Below are 24,404 nucleotides of genomic sequence, written 5' to 3'. Positions count from 1 at the left end.
GGTTGGGACGGTGCTTAATGTGGCGTTCCTTCCACATGAATGCACAAACGGAGCAGAACTGGGTAGGGAGAGGACGTAGGGGCTAGTTTCGAAAAAATATTCAGGTCCTTTGCACCCATCAGCCACTATGGTCTTCACAGCACAGCCCATAGAGTTATATTGCAACATCACTAGGGATGAGAACCGATAAGATTTTAACAATTCCGGTTCCTTATCGATTCCTGCTTATCGAACCGATTCCTTATCGATTCTCTTAACGATTCTTATAATTGGGTAAGGGGTGAAAAAAGAGCACAAACGGGTTTTTGACATTAATGTTCTTTTATATAAATTTCTAGAATGTTTACATACACATTTAAATAAAACTTACATAACTTAAATAAAATGTGTTCTGTTTAATATAAACGTTCATAAAAATAACAATGCTCCTTCCTTTTGTAAAAGGGTATACTATTAACTGAGCTGCCAAAAAAATTTAACTAGCAGTGGCAAAGACTATTTACAATTTTTGTGCAGAAAAATGTGCATGTCTGCCTTCTCTGGGAGGATACGCGATCGCTCAGGGCTAATTGTGTCTCCAGCTTGACTGTATATTTTCTTGTAGGTTGCTTGGTTGTATTGCTAATAGCGAACTATTATGCTAAACGCTTCTAATAGCAATGTAGAGTCCACTACAAACACAATAACGTACTGAAACATAATTACTTGTATCATGTACAAACTAGGCACTCAGTATATTTAACACTTAGCTGTTGCTGCCACTGAATTGGCTACGAGAAACTTATCAATATCGAACTGTCAAACTGAGGGAGCTGCACGCGTTATTATTAACGGAGTCTTTTGTACAGCCTAACCCTACCCTAGAACCAACAGAGGGGAGGCAAGCACTGCCCCTGCCTCTAGCCAACGGCTGAAAATAGAAGATTCTACAGTTAAGCTAGCCTAGTTATGTAAGTTATATATAACATATGACAATGTCCAACATCGCCCATTCTATTAAGCAATTCAATGCTAAGTTTAGTTATGGTTAACACGAAAACGCAAACGTTTGCTGATAACACACGAGTAACACCGTTATGACTTATGATAAAACATTTTGAGGAGTTTACCTTGGCAAGTTAGGGATGAAGCGCCGACGTTAGTTGAGCTGCTGCTGGCATCGAAAACATGACATTCTTGTAATTTTATACCATGTGTGCTCAAGTGCTTATTCATGGTAGATGTACTTCCTCCCTTTGAGGAAATACATTTTTTACAGAGGTTACAAGTGACCGTGTTTGCATCCGTTCGGGTGAAATAAAGCCACACTTTAGATCGCTTCTGTCGAGTTGCCATTTCTGCTGCGGTCTGATTATTATTAAGAGTTTGCGCATGCGCAAACGGCACATAGACCCGTTAACAGACCCGGTTATGAATTTAGCTAACGATTCCAAAGATTCGGCTCATTGGGAACCGGTTCTAAACAAGACCCGGTTCTCGGTTCCCATCCCTAAACATCACATGAACCAGCATTAACTTTGCTAACGTTCCCTATGATCTGCAGAGTCCTGAAGCATTGCTGTTCAAGCATACAGGGGTCAATGAATCACAAAAACACTCTCTAAGCACAGAGTTAACCCATTTAGGCCTAAAGCGCCTGGAAAAAATGCCTGTAAAACCTATAGGCGATTTCAGAAAAGCCCCCAAAACCTGAAGTTTTTCTAGAAATTCAGCAATTGTCTCAACGCCTACTACATTACTGATTTCTCTGCCCCTGTAACAGATAGGAACACAATTCAAAAAGTATTTGAGAGCTTACACCTGTGGCTTTCATGAGAATTTACAAATATTTACAATATTTACATACACCTTCTCAAAAGTAAACAAAATATGTAAAAGTGCAGGATCAGCACAAAACAGTAGAAAAAAAATGTAATAAGCTATATGACAAAGTATATAACAAAGTGAAATAAAGTATATAACTATATAATTATAAATATATAATTCTTATAGGGAAAGTTTTAACTTTTGAGTTGTTGTTTTATTATGAGCAGAAGGGAATACGATTAACATCTATTTTGTTGTCCGTGTAGTTTTTACATACCAGGGATATTTAATGCTCATTTGGACACTATGGATGGAGAATGGACCTGACAGTGTCAACCTCTGAGTTGTTTACTTGTTGTATTATGAGCAGAAGGGAATAAGATTTTGATCAACAATTATAACTATTTTGTTGTCCATGTAGTTTTTACATACCAGTGATATTTTTATGCTCATTTGGATACTATCACTGAGATACAGATGAACTAGTTTAGTGTCGAATATTCCATTAAAAGGGAAAAAACAGGAATAATCCAAATAAAAAACAAAACAAATTTCAAGTACATCTTATTTATCAACTGATAAATACTGTATGCTGGGCTGAAATGGAAGGCAACCAAAGCATTCACTATAATAAAGTCAAACGAGGATTCAGTAGCATTAACTGATTATAAACAACATTCTATAGGGACTGATTATTGTTTTGAAATACTAGAATATAGTAATGCAAAGAATAGAGAGTTGTCGATATAATTCGCTCGTTCACACTCGCTCACTGGAGAAAGTTTTAACAACATAGCAAGCTAGCTTAGTGTTAATATAGCCCTCTATGATACCATATTCCCTTTCATTTACCTCGAGTAAACCTACATTTAAGCAAGTAACAATCGTTAACAACTACAGATAACCATATTCTGTAACTACCAGTACTCACAACTCACTCCTTGCCTAATTTACTTTGAGCTATAATCCTGGCTGTCGCGGAGGAGACGTTACTTAGCAAAGCGAGAAAGCCAACGATTTTTTTTTTAAAACTACTAATGGCAAAACATTTGAGGCACTATCACATGTCTATTCTGATGCATTTCATTGGCCCAGAGGCCGACACTTTGGGCAAAAACCCCCCTTATACAGAGAAAACGACACAAACGCTTTCCCGGCCTTAAAGGTAGAATGACGCAACAGCGCTCCCGGCTTTAATGGTAGAACAGCGGTAATGCTTTCCCGGCTTAAATGGGTTAAATGAACTGACTCCACTGTGCTGCCTCAGGCAAACCAGTCAAACTCCCAAACATGCAGTCAGTCACCTGCATCCCGCAAGTACAAACCCAGCCTGAAGTCAGCCAGCACAGCAGTCATGCGTCACGCTCACCAGAGAACATCAGCATCAGAGAGAGGAGAGATGGGGGGGGAGGAGGGAGATGAGAAAAACACTCTAAATCAGCCCAGATGACAGTACAGTAAAGCCTCCTTTTCCACTGACAGTGCTTTACGCCATCTCTTCCAGCTGATACTGTAGACACATTTCCCTTGATAGAGGACAAACTGAATGTTTGAAACACTGAGACAAAATGTGAAAACACAGCACAATCCTTATTTCAGCCCAAAGACAACACTGACTGGAAGCCACTCCAATCTCTAGCCGTGACTGACCTCTACCCCCTCTCCCAATCCCAGCACTGGGGCCTACAAATAGCATGAACAACTGACTGCTCAGCATGGCAGCATGCACAGACAGACAAACAGACAGACAGACAGAAGCCATGGTGGGGATTGGCTTCCTCTTGGAAGAGTGAGAAAGCAAGCCAGGTGGAAGTGGAGGCAGTGGTGTGGAGCGGGCTACTCACAGTGGCATCAGGGGGTTCGGAGCGAGGCTCGAAGTTCAGAGACGAGCTCTCCCCAACCGAGCCCGAGCCCACAGCCGAGTCAACAGTGCCCCTGTCCTCCTCCTCCTCCTCCTCCCTTGCCTGCAGAGGAGGTGGAAGCACAGTCAGCAAGGCCGACTCCTACCAACTGAGAATCCACTGGCACAACAAGGCGGCCAAGTATGTGGAAGTATAGAACACAACAAGTGCCCCCCTAAAGCAGATCATTCTAAAAATGCAAGAGATAAACAGATGTGCATTTCTAACAGACTCCCTTGAGGCTTGAATGCAAACTACAGTCTAACGAGGTAAACCTTCAGCTAACAACGCAGCAACGCTTTAGGCTGCAGGGTAACTAAAAACAATGGCTGAGGGCTGATGTTAACAAAGCCACCCCTTAAGTGTGAGACATCCACCTGCCCCAGAGAAAGAGACACTCACTTACACGTGGCCACAGACCCCAGCCAGAGGCTGATACACACAACAGGGAAATGACAATGATACATGGCATTTCACTGAGAAGAAGAGCATGCTTTAAAAATGTGATGTATAAAAAGCCTCCATGTCCTAGATTTCCCCCTTACAAATTACACAGAGACTGCCAGTGACACACTGATAGAACCAGGCCAGTGGCTTCTTGTACAACGAGGACCGCTGGTTTCCTAGGCACCCAAGTCTACTTTCTGCTGTACGTCTCTAGCTCCCAATGAAGTCTAGCTTATCAAGGTTTGTCATAGCCTGCAAATTGTACTTGTTTAGAACAGTTACCATTTGACCATGGCAAAAATACATTACGAGTTCCACTGGGCCGGTCACAGGGGCCAAGCATGAACTAACAAAGGGGTTTGTAGGGTGATTACCCAATAGTCCAACTAAATGAAATAAATAGAACAAGAAATCGATGCAGCAAAATTGATTCATTACATACCGTAGCCTATGCAATTACGTGGACACTAACACTTTTGAAAGAAAGGTTTAACTCTCCTGTTGGATGAGCAATTTCTAACAAGGTGCAGGGCAGCATTTCTCTAACATTACAGACCCAATGACATTCTTACCCATATAGGCAGTCAACACACCCTCTGCTATTAAAATATGAATCAGTCAATGTCCAAAATGAATTGATGGTCGCCATTTTTGTGCAAATGCAGCTTATTGAGATCTAGAGGAACCCAGCCACTTTGCTCCTCTGAAGAAAGCCTGTTGTGTTTGCCGATTACAAATTTGTGTTGCCCCGTTGGCTATATATCGCTACATAACAGGAGGTTGGGTTTTTTTGGGCCACGAGTTCAGCGCCAGCATGCTTGTTGGCATCCATTTCCACCTGGTCTGCACACCTGAAAGTCATGTGATCACACACTTCAGATGCTTCACTGAGACAGATTGGTCATCTCTTTATTATGGGCATTGATAGAGAGAATAGATGGTCACGGTCACACATGCCGACACATGCCTGGGAAAACTTAAGTCATAACAGGAGACAGGGTTGGTGAAGTCTCATGCAGCTGCTGTCCAAAACCTCCATTTTGTTGCCCAATAAATTAGTGGGTTCTGGCTCCATGATGTATATGGAGAATGTACAAGGAGACTGGTCTGTGCTGTTGATACTGAAAATATCACTAATCACAGGCAGGATTTCCATCCAAGGAGCATTTAAGAGCTTTGAATTGAATCTGTCCTAAACGCAGATCTCCTAAATAGTGACACATCATATTGTCACTGTAATACTTGCAGTTGAGGAAATACTACTCACCATCCCCTGAAACTATGAGGTGTGTGAATCCAAATCAGAGTGCCGAGTATACAACCAGGTTCACTCCATTACATAATTGGACAGGCTGCATGTAATTAAACTAATGCACCTTAGATTAAAACTACAAATCCCTCAACAAAACAACAATTATGAGCTGTGACCAACTGAATTACAACAGCCTGCTCCCAAGTATAGGAACCCAGGCAACTCTTGCTCCCCCAGAAAAATGAACGAAAAACAAAAACTCACCAGCATCTTCTGAAGAAACCTAAGGTAGGACCTCTCCTGCTCCTTGAGGTGGGCAATCAGGTGAGAGAGCCGCTCCACATTAGCTGGGATATCGTTCTTCTCCAGCATGTCGTCCCGCATGGAGTTGGCCTTGCTAATAGACTCTCGGATCTGCACCAGCTTACTGACAACCTGCAGCCCCCAACATGCGGGCAGGCGCACGCGCACGCACACACACACACACACACACACACACACACACACAGATACAGCAGCAGCTCAGAGACAGCACTGACTCCAGCAGAACCAGGGCATGTGAAAGCAGAGAAGAGAGGTGGGGGAGGTAGGGCCAGAGAGAGAGAGAGGGGGGGGGGGGGGTACAGACAGACAGTGAAAATACAGACAGAGAGGAAGGGAATAGCAGGGAGAGAGGAAGAGAGAGGGAAAGACGATGGGGAAGAGAGGAGGGGCATGCTGAACACCTCTGTGCGGATGGTGGCATATTTTTAAGCTGCCCTGAATTTAGACTGGTTGCATCATTGGAAACCTTCCACCATCCTTGCTCTAGTTTATTGAGGGAGACAAATATTCCTACCATGTGGGATTTTCGCCAGTTGGAGGACGCTGATAATAGAGTTTGATATTAAAAATAAACCAATACCCTTGCACACAACACCATCTATGCCCCATTGATGCACCGACCTGTGATCTACAGTACAGAGAAGGCAAAAAGGAAACCCAATAAACATAAAATTCCTAGTACCTGACTGCTGTCGATGGTGGGTTCCCCTTGGCAAGCCTCTGTGGGTCCCCCCCTCTCTGGCCCAAAAGCCTCATTACTGGAGGTGGGCACAGGAGCAAACAGGTCTCTCCCAGGACTCTGCTTCTTGGGCTCCTTGCCCCCCGGGGTGGAAGCAGAGGAAGCAGCAGTGGGCGGCTCCTTGCTTTTGTTGGTGTTGACGTGCAGAGGCAGGAAGTTAAAGGGCTTCTTGTTCTCCGCCAGCTGCCTCTGGTTGTTGGCGGCCGTGATCCGGCCCTGGGAGTCGCTGCCAATGCTTCTCTGTGAGGGAGAGAGCAGCAGCATGTGAAGGGGGAGGGAGCCTTTTGTGTAGGTGGGTGGGGGTCTAAAAGGAGGCCTAAAATGTGTCTTTTTCGCTTGGCTTCATTTTCATTCAAACCAACATCTGTCTCCTCTGTGTTGCCGTACTGTCAAGGATTTGGAGGTGTGTAATTTATATGGCTGAAGTTACCTCACCCAATAGATCTGGGGCCGTATTCACAAAGAATCTTAGGGCTAAAAGTAGCTCATAAGTGGCGAATTTAGGAGAAACTCCTAAAAATAATGGGCGTGTCAGTCTTAAATTTAGGACTCCTATTTTTTTTTTACTAAGAGCAAATCACAAAGTATTTTATCCCTAAAAGTAGCACCTAAGACAGCTTAAAACTCCTCATGAGGACTCCTAAATCACTAAGACCTATTCACAAAAAATCGTAAGATGGCCGACTTGGAATTGATAAAAGACATTGCTTAAACCATGAAGGTATTAATATTGTCGTAGAATTAGCGCGGGATGCAATGACGCCTTTAAACAACGATGTGTCCCGAAGTAAAATGTTTGGAAACATAAAGATAGCCTATTTGGCTTCGCGGAAAACGCAAACGACGACACTGGGAATCATCAGTCAGCCGTTTAATTCATCAAACTATCAACGCACTGTAGACCCCACATCATCCAACAGTTTATCCAGTTGCCTTTGGACAATCGCTTACACAAGATCAAAGTAAATTCCATGGCGATCGCAGGAATGTCCAGTGACGGGACACACATTACAATAATTGCCCCATCAAAAGATGAGGACGATTTCGTCTACCGTGGCCTGGATGTACCGATGACTTGTGCATTTCAACGGAGAGCGGTCTGCAGCAGGTTTTTGAGAACTTACCAGCTGGATGCCGCTGGGGTGACAGTGGCTATTGGTCCTGGGACCAGTAGGCTTTCGCCTAGGCTACGGTTCACGCTCGTTTCGCTTTGATCAATTAAGATTGGAGGGCTTGAAGGGCCGTATGTGCTGATATTTGAAGTGGTCAAGGGCTGGAAATATAATAGCCTAACAGTTTGCTGGGTGCTTTAATTATTACTGCCTTGATTACATGCAATTGCCATATTTTATATTGATCGCTTAACGTGCAAAGTGTCATTCCCGTTGGATGCACAAACTTGTCATCATGCGTGTGCATTCTGCTAACTGCACTGTCCATAACTATTTAATATGACTTAATTTGAAGCCTAGGTTATTCTCTTATTTTTAGTTGATAGTGGGATTGTTAGAGGGACGTCACGAATGAGTTTTTAATGAGAGAGCCTGTCAACAACCAATCACCGTCCTCACCCCTTCTAAACTCGTGCATGAGAATCGACGTCATCCATAGCAACGGTGCTTTTATCTTAAGCTTAGGAGTTGGTATTATCCTTAGTATGAGTAGGTCTCAGAGGCGTTGAGAATCACTTTTAAGAAATTACTCCTACGTAAAATGTTTTAGCGCGAGTTAGGAGCACTCCTAGTGGTAAGATAAAAGGCTTTGTGAATACGGTCCCTGATTTAGAACTAAATTGATTATTAGACATTCAGCACACTGTTTACAATGACTGAAAACATATTTACATTGGCAAACATTCTGTTGTATACCAAAGTTACAGAAAATATGTATTTATTTGAGAAATATTGTATTGGGGCAACCTGAAAAACATATTTTGACCCCTACCCCTTGTTTTTGAGTGCCTACACCAGGGGTCGGGAATCTTTTTGGCTGAGAGAGCCATTAAAGCCACATATTATAAAATGTATTTTTGTGAGAGCCATATAATATTTTGTAACACTGAATACAAATAAACACATACACTGTTAAGTAAGACCAATCATTTTAGAGTATAGTAAGTCTCAGAATTTATTTTTAACAACGTTGTTATACAATAATAACCAAAAATACTCCTACCCATCAATGTGACTTATGGTGCTGACTCATCTAACGCGAGGGAAAAGCATAGCGCTGCATTTATGTCCTTCACTTGTGTTTCCTCCACTTGATTAGCCATCATGATGGTACGATCGTGAACAGTTTTTGCTGACAGAGGCATGTCTTTTATTCGTTTGATTATCTCGTCTTTATCCGAAAAGTCGTCAAAAAGTTCATTGGCCACATCAAGCATAAATGTTTTAGCATACTCGCCATTTGTGAATGGCTTTCCGTTCCTCACTATTGCTAAAGAACCAGCAAAGCTAGCCAAATTCCAGTCACCTTGTCGGGTCCATACACGGAGTTGCTGCTGACTAGCTTGCACTCTGCTCAGTAGCTCTTGACATGCCTTCTTCCTATTGTCCCCCAGTGGATATTTCGATGCAAATGTAGCATGGCGTGTGTCGAAGTGCCGCTTAACATTTCATCGATGAAACGCTCAAATATAATCATTGCAAATTAAACAAACTGCAGAACCTGCTCTTTCAACAAAGGCAAATTCCTCCGTCCATTCCTGCTGGAATGTACGGTACTCTTCGTCTTTTTTTCTTTTCGCCATCTTCTTAAAAGGGCTTGCTCTGTATAAGTTAGCTAGCTGAAAGATGGGAAGTTTACTTCTACACCTCAATGACGTGGGCTATGGCATTATCCAATAAAAATAGAGTTTTGGTCTCGATGTCGTGGAATGAGAACGTTGAATGCATGAGATGTTTATGTTATTTTAATAACGTTAAAAATATAATCAAATAAGCATTGTGGTTTCTTTAATGTTTTTAATGTCAGCGGAAATATTCATTACTTTTTGCGTTAAGAACTATTAGCTAAGATTTATCTGCGAGCCAGATTCAGTGATCAAAAGAGCCACATCTGGCTCGCGAGCCATAGATTGCCGACCCCTGGCCTACACAGTTAAGGTGCTACTACTCAAAACAAAGGGGCAGGTTTTTTTTATTTATTTTTTAATATCCCCCTATAAAATGGGACACTTCAGTGTAATCCTGATATGGACATGGAGCATTGCCCTGCTGGAAAAAACACTTCTCAGAGTTGGGGAACATTGTCAGAGCAAAAGGAAGCAAGTTTTTCTTCCGGGACAACGTTGTACTTTGCCTGGCTGAGGTTTGTAAAAGACCATAAGGATTGAACCAAAGCGGACTGGAAGGTCTCCTAGTTCGTCTTCTCTGATGAGTCCAATTTTCAGCTTTGCCCAACACATGGTCGTCTGATGGTTAGACGGAGACCTGGAGAGGCCTATAAGCCACAGAGTCTTGCACCTACTGTGAAATTGGACTTGCTCTGACAATGTTCCCCAACTCTGAGAAGTGTTTTTTCCAGCAGGGCAATGCTCCATGCCACACAGCCAGGCCAGTAAAGGTGTGGATGGAGTATCACCAGATCAGGACCCTGTCATGGCCAGCCCAATTTCGAGACCTGAATCCCATAAAAAAAAACTCTGAAATGTGATCAAGAGGAAGATGGATGGTCACAAGCCATGAAAAGAAGCCGAGCTGCTTGAATTCTTGCGCCAGGAGCAGCATAAAGTCACCCAACGGCAATGTGAAAGACTGGTGGAGAGCATGCCAAGACACATGAAAGTTGTGATTTTAAATCAAGGTTATTCCACCAAATATTGATTTCTGAACTCTTCCTAAGTTAAAGCATTAGTATTGTGTAGTTTAAAAATGAATATGAGCTTGTTTTCTTTGCATTATTCGAGATCTGAAGACACTGCATCTTTTTTGCTATTTTGACCAATTGTCATTTTTCTGCAAATATCTAAATGACAATATTTTTATTTGAAATTTGGTAGGAATGTTGCCAGTAGGTTAAAGAATAAAACTAAAATGTACATTTTTCTTTAACACATACCAATAAATAGTAAAACCAGAGAAACTGATAATTTTGAAGTGGTCTCTTAATTTTTTCCGCGGCTGTATAGTGGTTCTTATTATACTTTCTAGAGTGTGCCGGAGCTGCACAGTCATAGTTGATGAATTGAAGTAGTGCCACTGAAGTAGTGGCCGCATGGACTCACAAAAAATGGGAAGGTTTACGGACCTCCGCAGAAAAGCCACGTGTACACCCTCTGAATGCGAAATGTACTTCACTTGGACCCTCGCATATTTTCAGACAGACAAAGTATAACGCTGGCCTTCCACCGTCTTAGGTTGCAAAGCATTCTGGGATTTTCTCCCACCACTCCGTCTGGAGTCTGCATCTGAAAACTCATATTTTTAGCGCCATTCAGAGGACCAGATGACAACTACTCCTCGACCCCCAAAAGAACTAGAACACCCTACCCTACGTTGGAGTGCAAAATTGAAGTGTAGGGCCAAGGAGGGGAATTGGGACTGGTCCATAGAGTTTGTTGTCCCTACCTCAGACTTTACTTTTGTGTGTTGGCATACTTCACCAGACCTGCTAAGAATATTCTAACCCACGTCTGTGTGTTTTAATAAGAAGAAATCAGGCTATATTGATACATTAATTGCCTTTAACACTCAGAAGCTCATCGTGTGAGAGCATTTTGCAGATTAAGAAAGTTGGCAATAGGTTTTCCCAAAAAACTAGCAAGTTAACTAGCTTAGAGCCACCATGTGCGTTGTAAACAACAAAAGCACAGTTGGCACTGATAAAGGCTAGCTAGCCTGCGAGCCTCCCAGAGGTTTTCTGGACAAACTAACAGTATGGCCTTCATAACTTTAACCTAGTCATTTAACAACTGTGTTCAGTACATGTGAAATTATGCCTATGCGCAAGTAATTGTAGACACTACGTAACACATGACCTAAAAAACATTAATAAGCTCACTTCTTTGTCTATTTCAATACATCCAGAATAACCCTTAGCCAACCTGATAGTACTCCTGGGGCCGTATTCACAAAGCCTTTTATCTTACCACTAGGAGTGCTCCTAACTCGCGCTAAAACCTTTTACGTAGGAGTAATTTCTTAAAAGTGATTCACAACGGCTCTGAGACCTACTCATACTAAGGATAATACCAACTCCTAAGCTTAAGATAAAAACTCCGTTGCTATGGATGACGACGATTCTCATGCATAAAGACCATAAGGATTGAACCAAAGCGGACTGGAGGGTCTCCTAGTTCGTCTTCTCTGATGAGTCCAATTTTCAGCTTTGCCCAACACATGGTCGTCTGATGGTTAGACGGAGACCTGGAGAGGCCTACAAGCCACAGAGGCTTGCACCTACTGTGAAATTGGACTCATCAGAGAAGACGAACTAGGAGACCCTCCAGTCGGCTTTGGTTCAATCCTTATGGTCTTTTACAAACCTCAGCCAGGCAAAGTACAACGTTGTCCCGGAAGAAAAACTTGCTTCCTTTTGCTCTGACAATGTTCCCCAACTCTGAGAAGTGTTTTTTCCAGCAGGGCAATGCTCCATGCCACACAGCCAGGCCAGTAAAGGTGTGGATGGAGTATCACCAGATCAGGACCCTGTCATGGCCAGCCCAATTTCGAGACCTGAATCCCATAAAAAAAACTCTGAAATGTGATCAAGAGGAAGATGGATGGTCACAAGCCATGAAAAGAAGCCGAGCTGCTTGAATTCTTGCGCCAGGAGTAGCATAAAGTCACCCAACGGCAATGTGAAAGACTGGTGGAGAGCATGCCAAGACACATGAAAGTTGTGATTTTAAATCAAGGTTATTCCACCAAATATTGATTTCTGAACTCTTCCTAAGTTAAACCATTAGTATTGTGTAGTTTAAAAATTAATATGAGCTTGTTTTCTTTGCATTATTCGTGATCTGAAGACACTGCATCTTTTTTGCTATTTTGACCAATTGTCATTTTTCTGCAAATAAATTATCTAAATGACAATATTTGTATTTGAAATTTGGTAGGAATGTTGCCAGTAGGTTATAGAATAAAACTAAAATGTACATTTTACTTTAACACATACCAATAAATAGTAAAACCAGAGAAACTGATAATTTTGAAGTGGTCTCTTAATTTTTTCCGCGGCTGTATAATATGGCAATTGCATGTAATCAAGGCAGTAATAATTAAAGCACCCAGCAAACTGTTAGGCTATTATATTTCCAGCCCTTGACCACTTCAAATATCAGCACATACGGCCCTTCAAGCCCTCCAATCTTAATTGATCAAAGCGAAACGAGCGTGAACCGTAGCCTAGGCGAAAGCCTACTGGTCCCAGGACCAATAGCCACTGTCACCCCAGCGGCATCCAGCTGGTAAGTTCTCAAAAACCTGCGACCGCTCTCCGTTGAAATGCACGAGTCATCGGTACATCCAGGCCACGGTGGACGAATTATTGTAATGTGTGTCCCGTCACTGGACATTCCTGCGATCGCCATGGAATTTACTTTGATATTGTGTAATTTGGCGATTGTCCAAAAGCAACTGGATAAACTGTTGGATGCTGTGGGGTCTACAGTGCGTTGATAGTTTGATGAATTAAACGGCTGACTGATGATTCCCAGTGTCGTCATTTGCGTTTTCCGCGAAGCCAAATAGGCTATCTTTATGTTTCCAAACATTTTACTTCGGGACACATCGTTGTTTAAAGGCGTCATTGCATCCCGCGCTAATTCTACGACAATATTAATACCTTCATGGTTTAAGCAATGTCTTTTATCAATTCCAAGTCGGCCATCTTACGATTTTTTGTGAATAGGTCTTAGTGATTTAGGAGTCCTCATGAGGAGTTTTAAGCTGTCTTAGACTTAGGTGCTACTTTTAGGGATAAAATACTTTGTGATTTGCTCTTAGTAAAAAAAAATAGGAGTCCTAAATGTAAGACTGACACGCCCATTATTTTTAGGAGTTTCTCCTAAATTCGCCACTTATGAGCTACTTTTAGCCCTAAGATTCTTTGTGAATACGGCCCCAGGTCCACATTTGTATTTCAGTTAGCATATTTAAACTTTGTATCTTTATACAAATGTAACGTTTTGTCCAGAACAAGTGAGCAGACTATAGTTCCCAAATATCCATTCAAGAAATACTATGTTTTATTACTAAGTAAAACTATAACACATCAAAGAGGGGCCTGAACCTCTGTAAAGACACACCTTTTTTTTTTTTTTTACTCTTCTATAGCTACCTGCCACTCACCTCATCCAGGTCAGTGAAGTTGATCCTTTGCCGCAGTCTCTCCAGCTCGGCCTGGTCAGGGACGGACATCTGCGTGGCATACTTCACATGAGGGAAGGAGTGCGGAGTGCGAGCCCGCCTTCGCCCAGCTCCTGGTGTCGACTCTGGAGAGATGTCATTGGTCAAGCGGCTCTCTGAGACAGCAGAGAACTTCTTCCTGTTTTTCTCAGAGGAGCGATTGGCTTTCTTATGCTGAGTGCCCCAGTCCTGCAGACAGAATGGTGTTCAGAGTAAGCATCGCAGCCACAATGACTTCTTCAGGGTAAAATTAAGTCAAACTACTAGGCCAAATGTGACGAAAAGGTGAGATGTGTTAGATGGGTAACATGAAATGTAATGTACCTGTGCTTTTGCCTGCATGCACAGTAAATCAAATGCATTTATTTTCTCTGTCATACAAGTGAAATTATTGATATAACACTGTGAGAGGATGTGGAATATCAAAACAGCAGACTCTACTTATACCAAACCAGTCAGGTTAAGAGTAACTAGCTAATTCAGTCTGTTTAACAGAGGCTCAGGTCTCACTACAGAGCAAAGTACCATCGCTATGGCCCATCTGGTATGCCAGTATGGTAAAATCTGTCTCTCAACAATAACTGGTCAAATAAAGCACTTGAACTTGAACAACAGGTCTCCTATAATAGTGGCTAACACATCCAGCTCCATTCAGCCAGCAAGAGTACTTAGGTTGTTTCCCCTACAATGATATTAGGGTGGCGGCCCGCCCAGTACCGGTTCTTTCAACACGCACACTACGCACCTTGCGTAGGGCCCCGCAAATGTATTATTTATAATAAAGGCCCCGTGGGGAAAAAAAAAAAAAACGTGACAACGTAACTGTCCGTCGCGGACGTCAGATAGCTACCCATCAGTGTAGAAAGATGAAGCGGAGCTATCCCTCGGGGAATGAAAAAAGGAAGAGGAAGGAACTTGAAAATTAACTGCGGGAGCAGCAGTCAGGTAAAGCCTTAACTCTCCTCTTCTGGTGGGAGAGAGGGAGGGACAGTCCGTGTTAGACCTACATCAACAGGGCGGTGAGCCCTTGGGGATCCCCGGTCTCTGTGTGCGTCTTGCTAGCTTCTATGATTTTAGTTGTAGCCTTGTATAGTTACAACTGCACTTAACACAATGGAAAGTAATGGATACATATTGACTAAGATTGAAGTTTGTTTGCTTGGATAGCCCACAGGCAAATATAGACACAGATACGATTTATTCTTGGTGAATAAATAAAACTCGTGAAATATTATGACAATGGTGCTAAATAATAAACACTTATTAATAGAGTGAGATCATACCGAGAAATATCAAACTGTTGCTTGAAGTATTGGTTTGATGTTTCGAGGTTAGTACGTTGTTTATTATGGCATTTTACTCTCCTTTCATTTTATAAAGACACGGTCATTGTAAATCGAAAACATGTCGTTTTGATAAGCTCAAGTCTTCTCACGACTCAATTTGTTTGCCTAGCAACCACTTCAACAGAAAACGGACAATATGGATCTGCTAAATAAAATGGTTTTAATTCCAACACAAGTGATTCAGAGTTTGTAGTCTTTCTATAACAAATAGTTGCTTCTTCTGAGAACCTTGGCATATTTGCAATATATTTAAAGGGGGGATGAGTGGAAGCACTGGGTGTCAGGTGCGACGGTTGAACATTTTGGGGGTTCAGTTAGGAGGGCCCCTTGGCAGAATTTTGCCTAGGGCCCCATGGAGGTCTGAACCTGCTCTGGGCCCGCCCCCCCAACGGCCCCGCCCGCCCCCCCTGGAAGGTCAAGTAAAAAAAAAATATTTTTTTTATAAATATAGTGCCAGATCACAAAATAAGTCATTTAAGGTTACCTTTACCATAAAACATGTACAATTATACTTATTGACTGCTGTCATTCAAAGAAACACATGAACATCATAATTCATTTAAGTGTTTGTGTCCGTGTCCGCCGCGCCCCTGCCGCCGTCCCCCCCCCCCCCCCCCCCCAAGCTGTAAACCTAGGGGAAACACTGAGTTTGGCTAACTGGATTTAAATAAAACCTGTGGGTCATCTTTAGTTTTATTCGTTTTTGTCTGTTGACTAACTGGCCACGTTCAGAAAAATTGTAATTCATCAAAATATAGAATTGACCACAGGACAGTGCTAAGTAACCTTTAAAGCAGTCCTCAATCAGACAGACAATACTGTAACTCGTCTTAATCTTCCCATACCATATTGTTGAGACGATCCTCGAGACTGCTGTTGGTGACAGTCCAGTTATGTAGCTCCTGCTCATCTGCGCAATCATCAAACGAATCCCCTCCAGTCGCCATTCCGACAACTCAGCACCTGCTGAGAAGTAAAACATAAGCGGTCAATCGATGCTGTCTACAACTCTTAACAAGACCTACGTAAATGACAATACAAAAGAAAGCGATGCCTGAAAATACAAAGTGCAGTTTTCTCCTGACATAACGTTAGCCAACAACAGCCAACAGTCAACAAATCGACAGTTAAGAACTCTGAGAACATGGAATCAGTCGCAGTCACCGCGGGCGGTGCACCCCTTTGTCACAAGACCAATAATCTCGGGGGAAATGCACAAACATGGGTATTATTTGCCTTGACAGCAACACAGTGAAGGCACTAAAGAACTAATAAATACTGCTCTAGCCCACACCATTAAACAATGCTCCTGATACTGAATAACTATAGACTGTCTTACCAATTGGAATGAATAATACCTCAAGAAAATCTAGACAACAGACAACGTGTAACTAACGTTACCGCTTACGTCTTACTACTATTGCTAGCAGACAACGTATCGCCAAGTTCATAACTACCTGCCCTGTTTATTCAAGGGGAGGATCTGCAACGGTTGCACTTGACCAGCTCCAATTTCCCGGCAAATAGACAAACATTCCCTCCAAATGTCCAACGGGTCGAAAGGGTTGGCAAGCAACCAAACGACCTGTTTATTGATTTCCACTGGTCTCGTCCTCGCCAATGACAACACGAAAACTCCTAGTGAGAATGACCTAAACCTAACGTAGCATGTTCTATCAACATCTAGCTCGACCTCGCTGTTTATAAAGTTGCCTATGCTGCTCCAGCTCTTCACATCCGTCTCAACACAATACATATGACTTCTGAATAGAATTTGAAGCTTTCTGTGTAATCAAAGAACATTACAGAGGATAATATAATCGAGTAAAATAACTTTTTTCAAGACCAAGTTTTGTTCTCGTAACCATGGCAACGTTAACCTCAGCCCTTCAAAGCTCGCGTTTCCCCCGGGAAAATGGTCGCAAGTCATTCAACCACGCACACTACGGTGACAAAGAAAACAGCAGGTTCACCGACTAAGACATAATGTCAGTCAGGGTGATGTGCTTATTGACTAAAACATGAAAACGCCAGACATCATTCGTTAAAAAGTATTTAGCTGAACTGGCTGACCGAAGATAACGTTAACCCAGCTGGCAAATGTAAAATGGGTTGCCGTACGTTTCGAATGACAACGCTATGTTGTAAACGTCACAGCTACAAGCAAGTGGACAGACCTAATGACAACACTGTCTCTTATAGCCATTAAGACACATAGACACATAAACTAAACATTTAATACGGGTAAATGTTAGAGGTAAACGCTACTAACGACAGCATCTGCTTGTCATAAACTGCCGCGATAGTAACAAGCGTAAGTTGATGTTAGTTAACGATGGAGGTAAATTCTTGTTAGCAATCACAACATAATTTCACATCATCTAACTTAACTTCAAGGAACAAATATGTGACACTAGATAACAATTAACCCAATATACCAAACAAGCTCATCATCAAATCACGTCAAACTTCAACAACGTTATTCATCACATAGCATCAGCTGGTATAAGCCATCATTGCATTGCTGCTATTAGATCACAGAATTGGCAAGAAAGGTATCTTTTCACCACACAACGTCGTTAAGTTATCCAACATTGCCAAAACGGAGAAAGTTCCTTCACATTAACTCAACGCACTAAAGTAACGTTAGCTAGCTAGTATAGTTCAGCAAAACTAGATTAGCAAGCCTATGCTATACTAATGTTAGCTAACGTTCCCTAATGTAAAATACAGTTGCTGAAGTAACGTTAGCTAACTTAGATACCAAATAATTAGGTGCCCCTTTCTGTGACTGAAATCCTGCAACATATTGCCCGGACAGGGGTGGTTCTACAAACCTTTCCCTGTTACCCCAAAACATTGCAAAGTTAACGTTAGCTGTAGAGCTACTAGCCTAGCATTGCTGCAAGGCAAGCAGCCAGCTAACCAATAGCTAGTGTTAGCTATAGAAAACTGCGTTCAGATGACAGTTACCTTAGTGTTATGTCTTAAATAAATTCTCAACGAAGCGTGTGGTTACTGAAACATGGTCTTCGTCAAAGACAACAGATTCTCCGTATTAACTGAAAATGCCTCAAATGTATGTCGAACACAATAAGGACTCCAGTTCCTTCAGAGAGCGCTTGCTATACAGCTCGCGGCCATCTTTCACTGGGCAGCTGAGCACGCGCATTAATAAATAGTGATGCACTTGCACACCGCTGGTCTTTTACTATGGTTCTACTGACTGATTCCACCTTATTATGGATCCAAAACTGATTTATGCTGATATTGGTTTGTATGTATGGTGAAGGTCTCTTATTGAAGGCGGGTGACGTTTTGCCTTGAGTTACTCATCTGAGACCAGCGTCCATGTGCAACTTCACATACACTTGGAGAGGAGATTCGAATTACTTTAACAAAAGAAGCTATACGTTTTGGGGAATTATTTCTTAATTTAATCAGATTTTATCCAATAATTGACCTCTTAGTAATTGTATGGCTTCAACTAGCAGCTTTCAACTGATGTAGGCTTACAGTGCCCTCCACAATTATTGGCACCCTTAGTGAAAGTGTCCAAAACAGGCTATGAAAACATATCTTTGCTGTTTATCCTCTTGGTCTTTCACTCAAAATATTCACAACAATCGTACATTTTCATTGAAGCAAAACTATTGAAAGAGAAAAAAATGTTGACGTTAAATAAATATTATTCTCCAAAACAGGTGTGCCGCAATTATTGGCACCCCTTAATTTAATGTTTTGTGCATCCTCCCTTTGCCAAGATTACAGCTCTGAGACTTCTCCTATAATGCGAGATGAGGTTGGTGAACACATGGCACGGGATCTGAGACCATTCCTACATACAGTATCTCTCCAGATCCTTCAAATTCTTAGGTCAACACTTGTAGACTCGGTTTTAGCTCTTTCCACCGATTTTCTATAGGGTTTAGGTCTGGGGCTTTGATGGCCATGGCAAAACCTTTATTCTGCGGTCGGTGAGCCATGTTTGTGTTGATTTTGAGGGGTGCTTCGGATCATTGTCCTGCTGGAAGGTCCAACCACGGCCCATTTTAAGCTTCCTAGAAGGGGCTGTTAGTTTTTCAAATAATATCTGCTGGTATTTGATGGAGTCCATGATACCATGTATCCTAACAAGATGTTGAGGGCCTTTGGAATAAAAACAGCCCCACAACATCAAAGATCCGCCATGGGGTGCTTTTCTGTATGGCTATCTTTCTGACTACGCCAAAAAGCTTAATTTTGGTCTCATCTGACCATATAACTTGGTCCCATTGAAAGTCTGTCTTACATTTGGCAAACTATAGGCACTTTATTTTGTTGTTGACGAGAGCAGAGGCTTTTTTTCTGGCAACCCTCCAAAACAACTTATAGGTGGCGTCTGATGGTAGTTCTGGAGACTTTCTGACCCCAGGACTCAATTTACCTCTGCAATTCTCCAGCTGTGATTCTTGGAGATTCTTTTGCCAGTAAAACCATCCTCCTCACGTGGCTGGGGTCAATTTACAGACAGGTCCTCTTCCCGGCTGATTCCTTACACCTCCTGTTGCTTTGATCTTCTTAACGATTGCCCTGATTATTTTAAATGGGTATTTTCAGCTGTTTAGATATTTTCTTTCCTTTTCCGGATTTCTGCAGCTCAACAACATTTTGTCGCCCTTCGACACTGTGTTCTTTTGTTTTTTCCCATCTTGATGAATGACTAAGGGTATTTGGCCTGTATCACCTCATATTTATACCTGAGTGAAACAGGAAGTCATGGTTGACCACTTAGGAGTCCCTGATCAAACAGGTGAAATTAAATATGTAAAACATGACTGGTAATATACTTTTAAGATTTTTCCATGTTTTGGAGAAAAATATTTTATTTAATGTCAAAAGAACACAATTCTTTCTATAATTTTACTTGAATGGAAAGGTAAGAATTTTGTGAACATTTTGAGCGAAAGACCAAGAGGATAAACAGCAAAGACACATTTTTTCATAGCCTGTTGTCCGTATTCACTAAGGGTGCCAATAATTGTGGAGGGCACTGTACCTTATACAGTAAGCATGCATTCACACTGTCTGAGGAGTGCCAGGCTTCCAATCTCACTGTCAAGGACATTACTACTTAGTTCCCAACAGCAGGTGAGGGAAATGAGACACAACAATACCCATGACTCCTGTCCTTGTCCTATGATAAAGATAAGTAGACATAACTTAATATGAGGATGGGAAATTCTCATTCATTGGGAGGATTGATTAAAGAGCCCTGTGTGCTTAGTCCTCTTAAGAACAGTCAGCCTTGTAAGACTATTTTCATCTGATGTGGTTCATCCAGATACGATGAGGAGTCTGTGGAATACTATGTTACGTGTCATATTCATTGCAAATTGGCTAATTTCTGAGAATTGCTGGTCGGTAAGTGGTACATTTTTTATTCACCTAGTCTTTTGTAGCTTCAAAAGGACAACATTTATTCAAAATGACTATGAATTTGACTTTAGGCTCATTGACTCCTATAGGCATACAATTATACAAGTGTTACAAATAAATGTTACAAGTTCCATGGTGGTGTGTTATACATTACATGATCTGTAAAGTCTCTGTAGATTGTTTGTTTGTCTAAAGGCTACCATTTACTCTGTATATTGTCATGGATATATAGTCCAAGTCCATTGAATCTTATATATGTATAGGTGAATAGGCATTGTTTTTTTGTGAGTGTTTATTTTGGAAATTATGTATTGTTATCTGATTATATGTGGTACATGTGGAATATGAAATGTGTTTTGGATGTTGGTATTAATGTGTGTCTGTGAAAATGAGAGAGAGTTGAAAATTACTGGACAAACTACTGTGTAGGTGCAGGTCTGACCATACATAAATTTACACAAAGTTACATATATGTACACCAGGCTCCTTTGCAGCAGCAGCAGCAGCAGGTGCCTGCTCCATCTAACTGCCAGGATGAGGTGCTGTGGCTGCGGTCCCACCTGCTCTCATTGGAGGAGAGTCTGCTATCCCATCGCCAGTACATCCAGCAACTCCATGACCATCTGAGTCAGACCAGCACAGATCAACAGCACGGATCTGCTGTTCCCCAAAGCCCAAACATCCAGACCCAGCCAGGCAATCGAACAGAGTATACAGGTCAGGCACATTTTCAGGAAAATACAGCAATAATGAATATGTTTTTGTGCAAGTCAGGCAGTTAAGTTAGGGTGAAATTTGTACAAATGTATTTGATACAACAACTAGAAGATTGTTTACTGAATTAAATACTACAATTCTACATAGTATTTAAAGCTCACTGCACAATATGTTTGCCAAGGAATTAATGAAATTCCCAAATCCAGATTATAGTCAAAAATGGTCTGGGGTACCAAAAAGCACATTAGGAACTAATATAGGCTATACAAATTAAGTTGCCAGGTGAATTTGCTTAAATATTTAGATACACTTTATTTTTCCCCATTATGATGTGGAGTGCTGCTTTTTGTGTTTTTGAATTCCTGTCCCTGTCCAGAGCTTAGTGTCTTTCATGAACACTTATGTAAAACCAAGGTGTGTTTGTTGTTGTCTTCTGTCAGACTGCTCACACGTGTTTGAGGATGGGAATCTGGTCAGCGGTGTGTACAGGGTCAAACCAAAGGACTCCCCTTTCACTGTCATGGTGTTCTGTGACATGAGTGATGGGGGAGGCTGGACGGTGTTTCAGAGGAGGAAAGGTGGACATGAGTCCTTTGACAGGTGGGGCACTGTTATAGTGTACATTATGATTAAAAAAAGGAACAAACGTTCCATCATTTCACTAAAGGAGTTAGTCATAGATCAATAAATAGCTATCTACAGATCTTAAAATTATATTGAACTAATAACTTTAAGAGTAGAATGTGTTGTAAAAGTATTTTGGCAAAAGAATGCCAGCTTGTAAAAAAAGGAACATGGTTTTCTTCTTGTCTCCATGCAGGACCTGGGTAGAGTATAAGCATGGTTTTGGGGATCTCCTCTCCAATGATGGGGAGTTTTGGTTGGGGAATGACCCCTTACACTACCTCACAGCACAGGGTATGAGATATACGGACACTTGTGGTCAAATTGTTTTTACAAGTATTCATTTTGACTTTGATCTGATCTTTTAAACTTGTTCACAGGCAATTATAAACTCAAGGTGAAATTGGAGGATAATGATGGTATCCCACGCTTTGCTGAGTACAAAAACGTTCACGTGGGAGATGAAAAGGTGTGTGTCTATGGCTTGTGTTATTTGGTGAAATGTCAAGTATTTCCCAGTTTACTGTGTGTTCTACCACACACGTGTGTATATTCCAGATAAGTATATTATGTCTTTATGGGCTATGGAGCTTGATGTGATATAAACAGACAAGGCCACCCTGCAGCCACTCTTTTTACCTTTAGGCTGATGTACAACCTTGGTTCGAGGTTGGTGTGAGAAGAGGCTTTTCAGGTTAAGGCAGACAAGACCATAATAAGCTGCTGGCCTTCTCCTGTTGGCCAGTATACACATATAGTGATTGGCTCTCGTTTTCTCTTCCTCCCACACCATCTTCCTCTCTATCAGCCTGTCTCTCTCTCTCTGTGTTACTTTTAATCACAATCACTCTACAATTCTTACTCGCAGTGATTTCTAGAAATATTAAGGGATGGGGATCTATATTGTATTTGGGCAGTATAAAACCCCTGTGCATTGACTGCAAAACAGAACAGGGACCTTGTCTGACTGATGGTGATATTTGGTGATGAAGTGTTTGTGCTGACCTGAAGCGAGTCAGACATACAATTAATAACCAACACTGGGAATGTGATTTGTACAGCCACACAGATCTATAATTGTACTTTTCAACTGAGTGTCGTGTCTTTTGTCAGGATGACTATGAATTGCAGGTGGGTGATTACAGTGGGAATGCAGGTGATGCTTTGGCTGATGCACACCCCAACCCTGGCAGCCAGTGGTATGACCCACAGGGTAATAGCCACCAAGGAGTGAAGTTCAGCACGTACGACCATAACAACCATGGGAAGGATCCAGAGTGTGTTCGCCAGGATAAGTCTGGCTGGTGGTCCAGCAGGTATTACATTAGACCTCTTTTGGACTTTTGGAATCTGTTTTGTAATTGAAATGTGGTTCAGGGCACAATGAAAGCCATGAGAACCCAAAGGATATAATTTACTGATTATACTAGCTCATTGGTTTGTTGTCAGGTATCATGAGTCAAGTATTTGTCAAAAGTTTTGCACCCACATATAGCAACACCACTTAACCTCATGTAATTACTATTTTGTCCACTAGGTGTCACTCTGGGAATTTGAATGGCCTTCACTATAACGGCCCCTACAAGGCTGTGACGGATGATGGGCTGGTGTGGTACACCTGGCATGGCTACTGGTACACCATCAAGTCTGTGGTCATGATGATCCGGCCAGAAGGCCTGGAAGAGCCCGAAGCACGGCATGAACAGAGCTAACAGCAAAGGGTCACACACTGCATTGGTCAGATAGTTAATAAACTTACCCTGCATCAACACTGGGTGAATGTGTTTTTCAAACAAATGATATTCATATACTCTCCTGAGTTCAGTGACTCAAATGGAGTCGGTTAAATGACAACTTATTACTACAGTAAAATGCAATGAGTTATGTCCTCCATACACACACCACTGAAAACTAAAATGAACTCCTCTAATGGAATCATAAGCCTCTTTGGCACATAATGTTTGGAAGGGTATTTCATGGTTGTAGGACAGGAGGCTCTGCCTGTTTATTGACATTTAAGTTGTCAAAAGATGGGCAGCTATAGTCTGAATTTACACAGCCTAACAAGCAACTCAAACATTAAATCTCTTCAGAACGTCAAAACACTAAGCCTAAAGCAGAAATAGCTTCATGGTCCTGCTGATTTGTCAGAAGAGATTTACCCAACTGAAAATATGAATTTGGCCTTTTCTTGTGTAATATGCATGCATTATGGTTGACTTACAGAATCGTCTAAGTGTCTGTTTAAAAGTTATGAAGAGGCTACAGTAATATGCAAGAACACATCCCTAAAAAAGAATGAAGCATGACAGGAAGGGAGGAAAGAGAGAGGACTTAAGCCAGTGATCACAAATGATGGCCAGACACATCCTCATCCTGCTATAAAGTTCCCCTGTTTCCTGAAGAGGGAGAACATGCACAGATAAAGGCAGGCCTCTGTGGATTAGTGAATTTAAGGTATTCAGAGTCTCCATT

General features: G+C 41.8%; 2 protein-coding genes across 4 annotated transcripts in view; one reads left to right on the top strand and one right to left on the bottom strand.

Annotated features, from left to right (window-relative positions):
* The window catches only part of pcm1 (pericentriolar material 1), a 51,519-nt gene extending 33,219 nt beyond the window's left edge, over nucleotides 1-18,300 (bottom strand). For all 3 annotated transcript variants that reach the window (XM_080837082.1, XM_080837084.1, XM_080837083.1), the window contains exons 1-5: nucleotides 18,144-18,300; nucleotides 16,016-16,136; nucleotides 13,768-14,013; nucleotides 6,413-6,709; nucleotides 5,671-5,841 (exon numbers count right to left, since the gene is read on the bottom strand). In XM_080837082.1, the coding sequence (XP_080693208.1) occupies nucleotides 5,671-5,841; nucleotides 6,413-6,709; nucleotides 13,768-14,013; nucleotides 16,016-16,117 (816 nt within the window). In that variant the 5' untranslated portion in view covers nucleotides 16,118-16,136; nucleotides 18,144-18,300. The remainder of the gene's footprint in view (nucleotides 1-5,670; nucleotides 5,842-6,412; nucleotides 6,710-13,767; nucleotides 14,014-16,015; nucleotides 16,137-18,143) is intronic.
* A 1,683-nt stretch (nucleotides 18,301-19,983) lies between these two features.
* Nucleotides 19,984-23,641, top strand: LOC308363373 (fibrinogen-like protein 1; the record flags this gene model as incomplete). Its single annotated transcript, XM_080836184.1, has 8 exons — nucleotides 19,984-19,990; nucleotides 20,494-20,573; nucleotides 21,071-21,305; nucleotides 21,746-21,905; nucleotides 22,126-22,223; nucleotides 22,310-22,398; nucleotides 23,043-23,245; nucleotides 23,467-23,641. 8 exons carry the CDS (start codon nucleotides 19,984-19,986, stop codon nucleotides 23,639-23,641), a joined length of 1,047 nt encoding a protein of 348 aa, XP_080692310.1.
* Between the last annotated feature and the right edge of the window lie 763 nt (nucleotides 23,642-24,404).

The sequence above is a fragment of the Sprattus sprattus genome, assembly GCF_963457725.1.
Source record: "Sprattus sprattus genome assembly, chromosome: 4".
In the NCBI taxonomy this organism is placed as follows: Eukaryota; Metazoa; Chordata; class Actinopteri; order Clupeiformes; family Clupeidae; genus Sprattus; species Sprattus sprattus.
The sequence above is the reverse complement of the archived record's forward strand: the minus strand, read 5'-3'. Positions and strand labels throughout refer to the sequence as shown.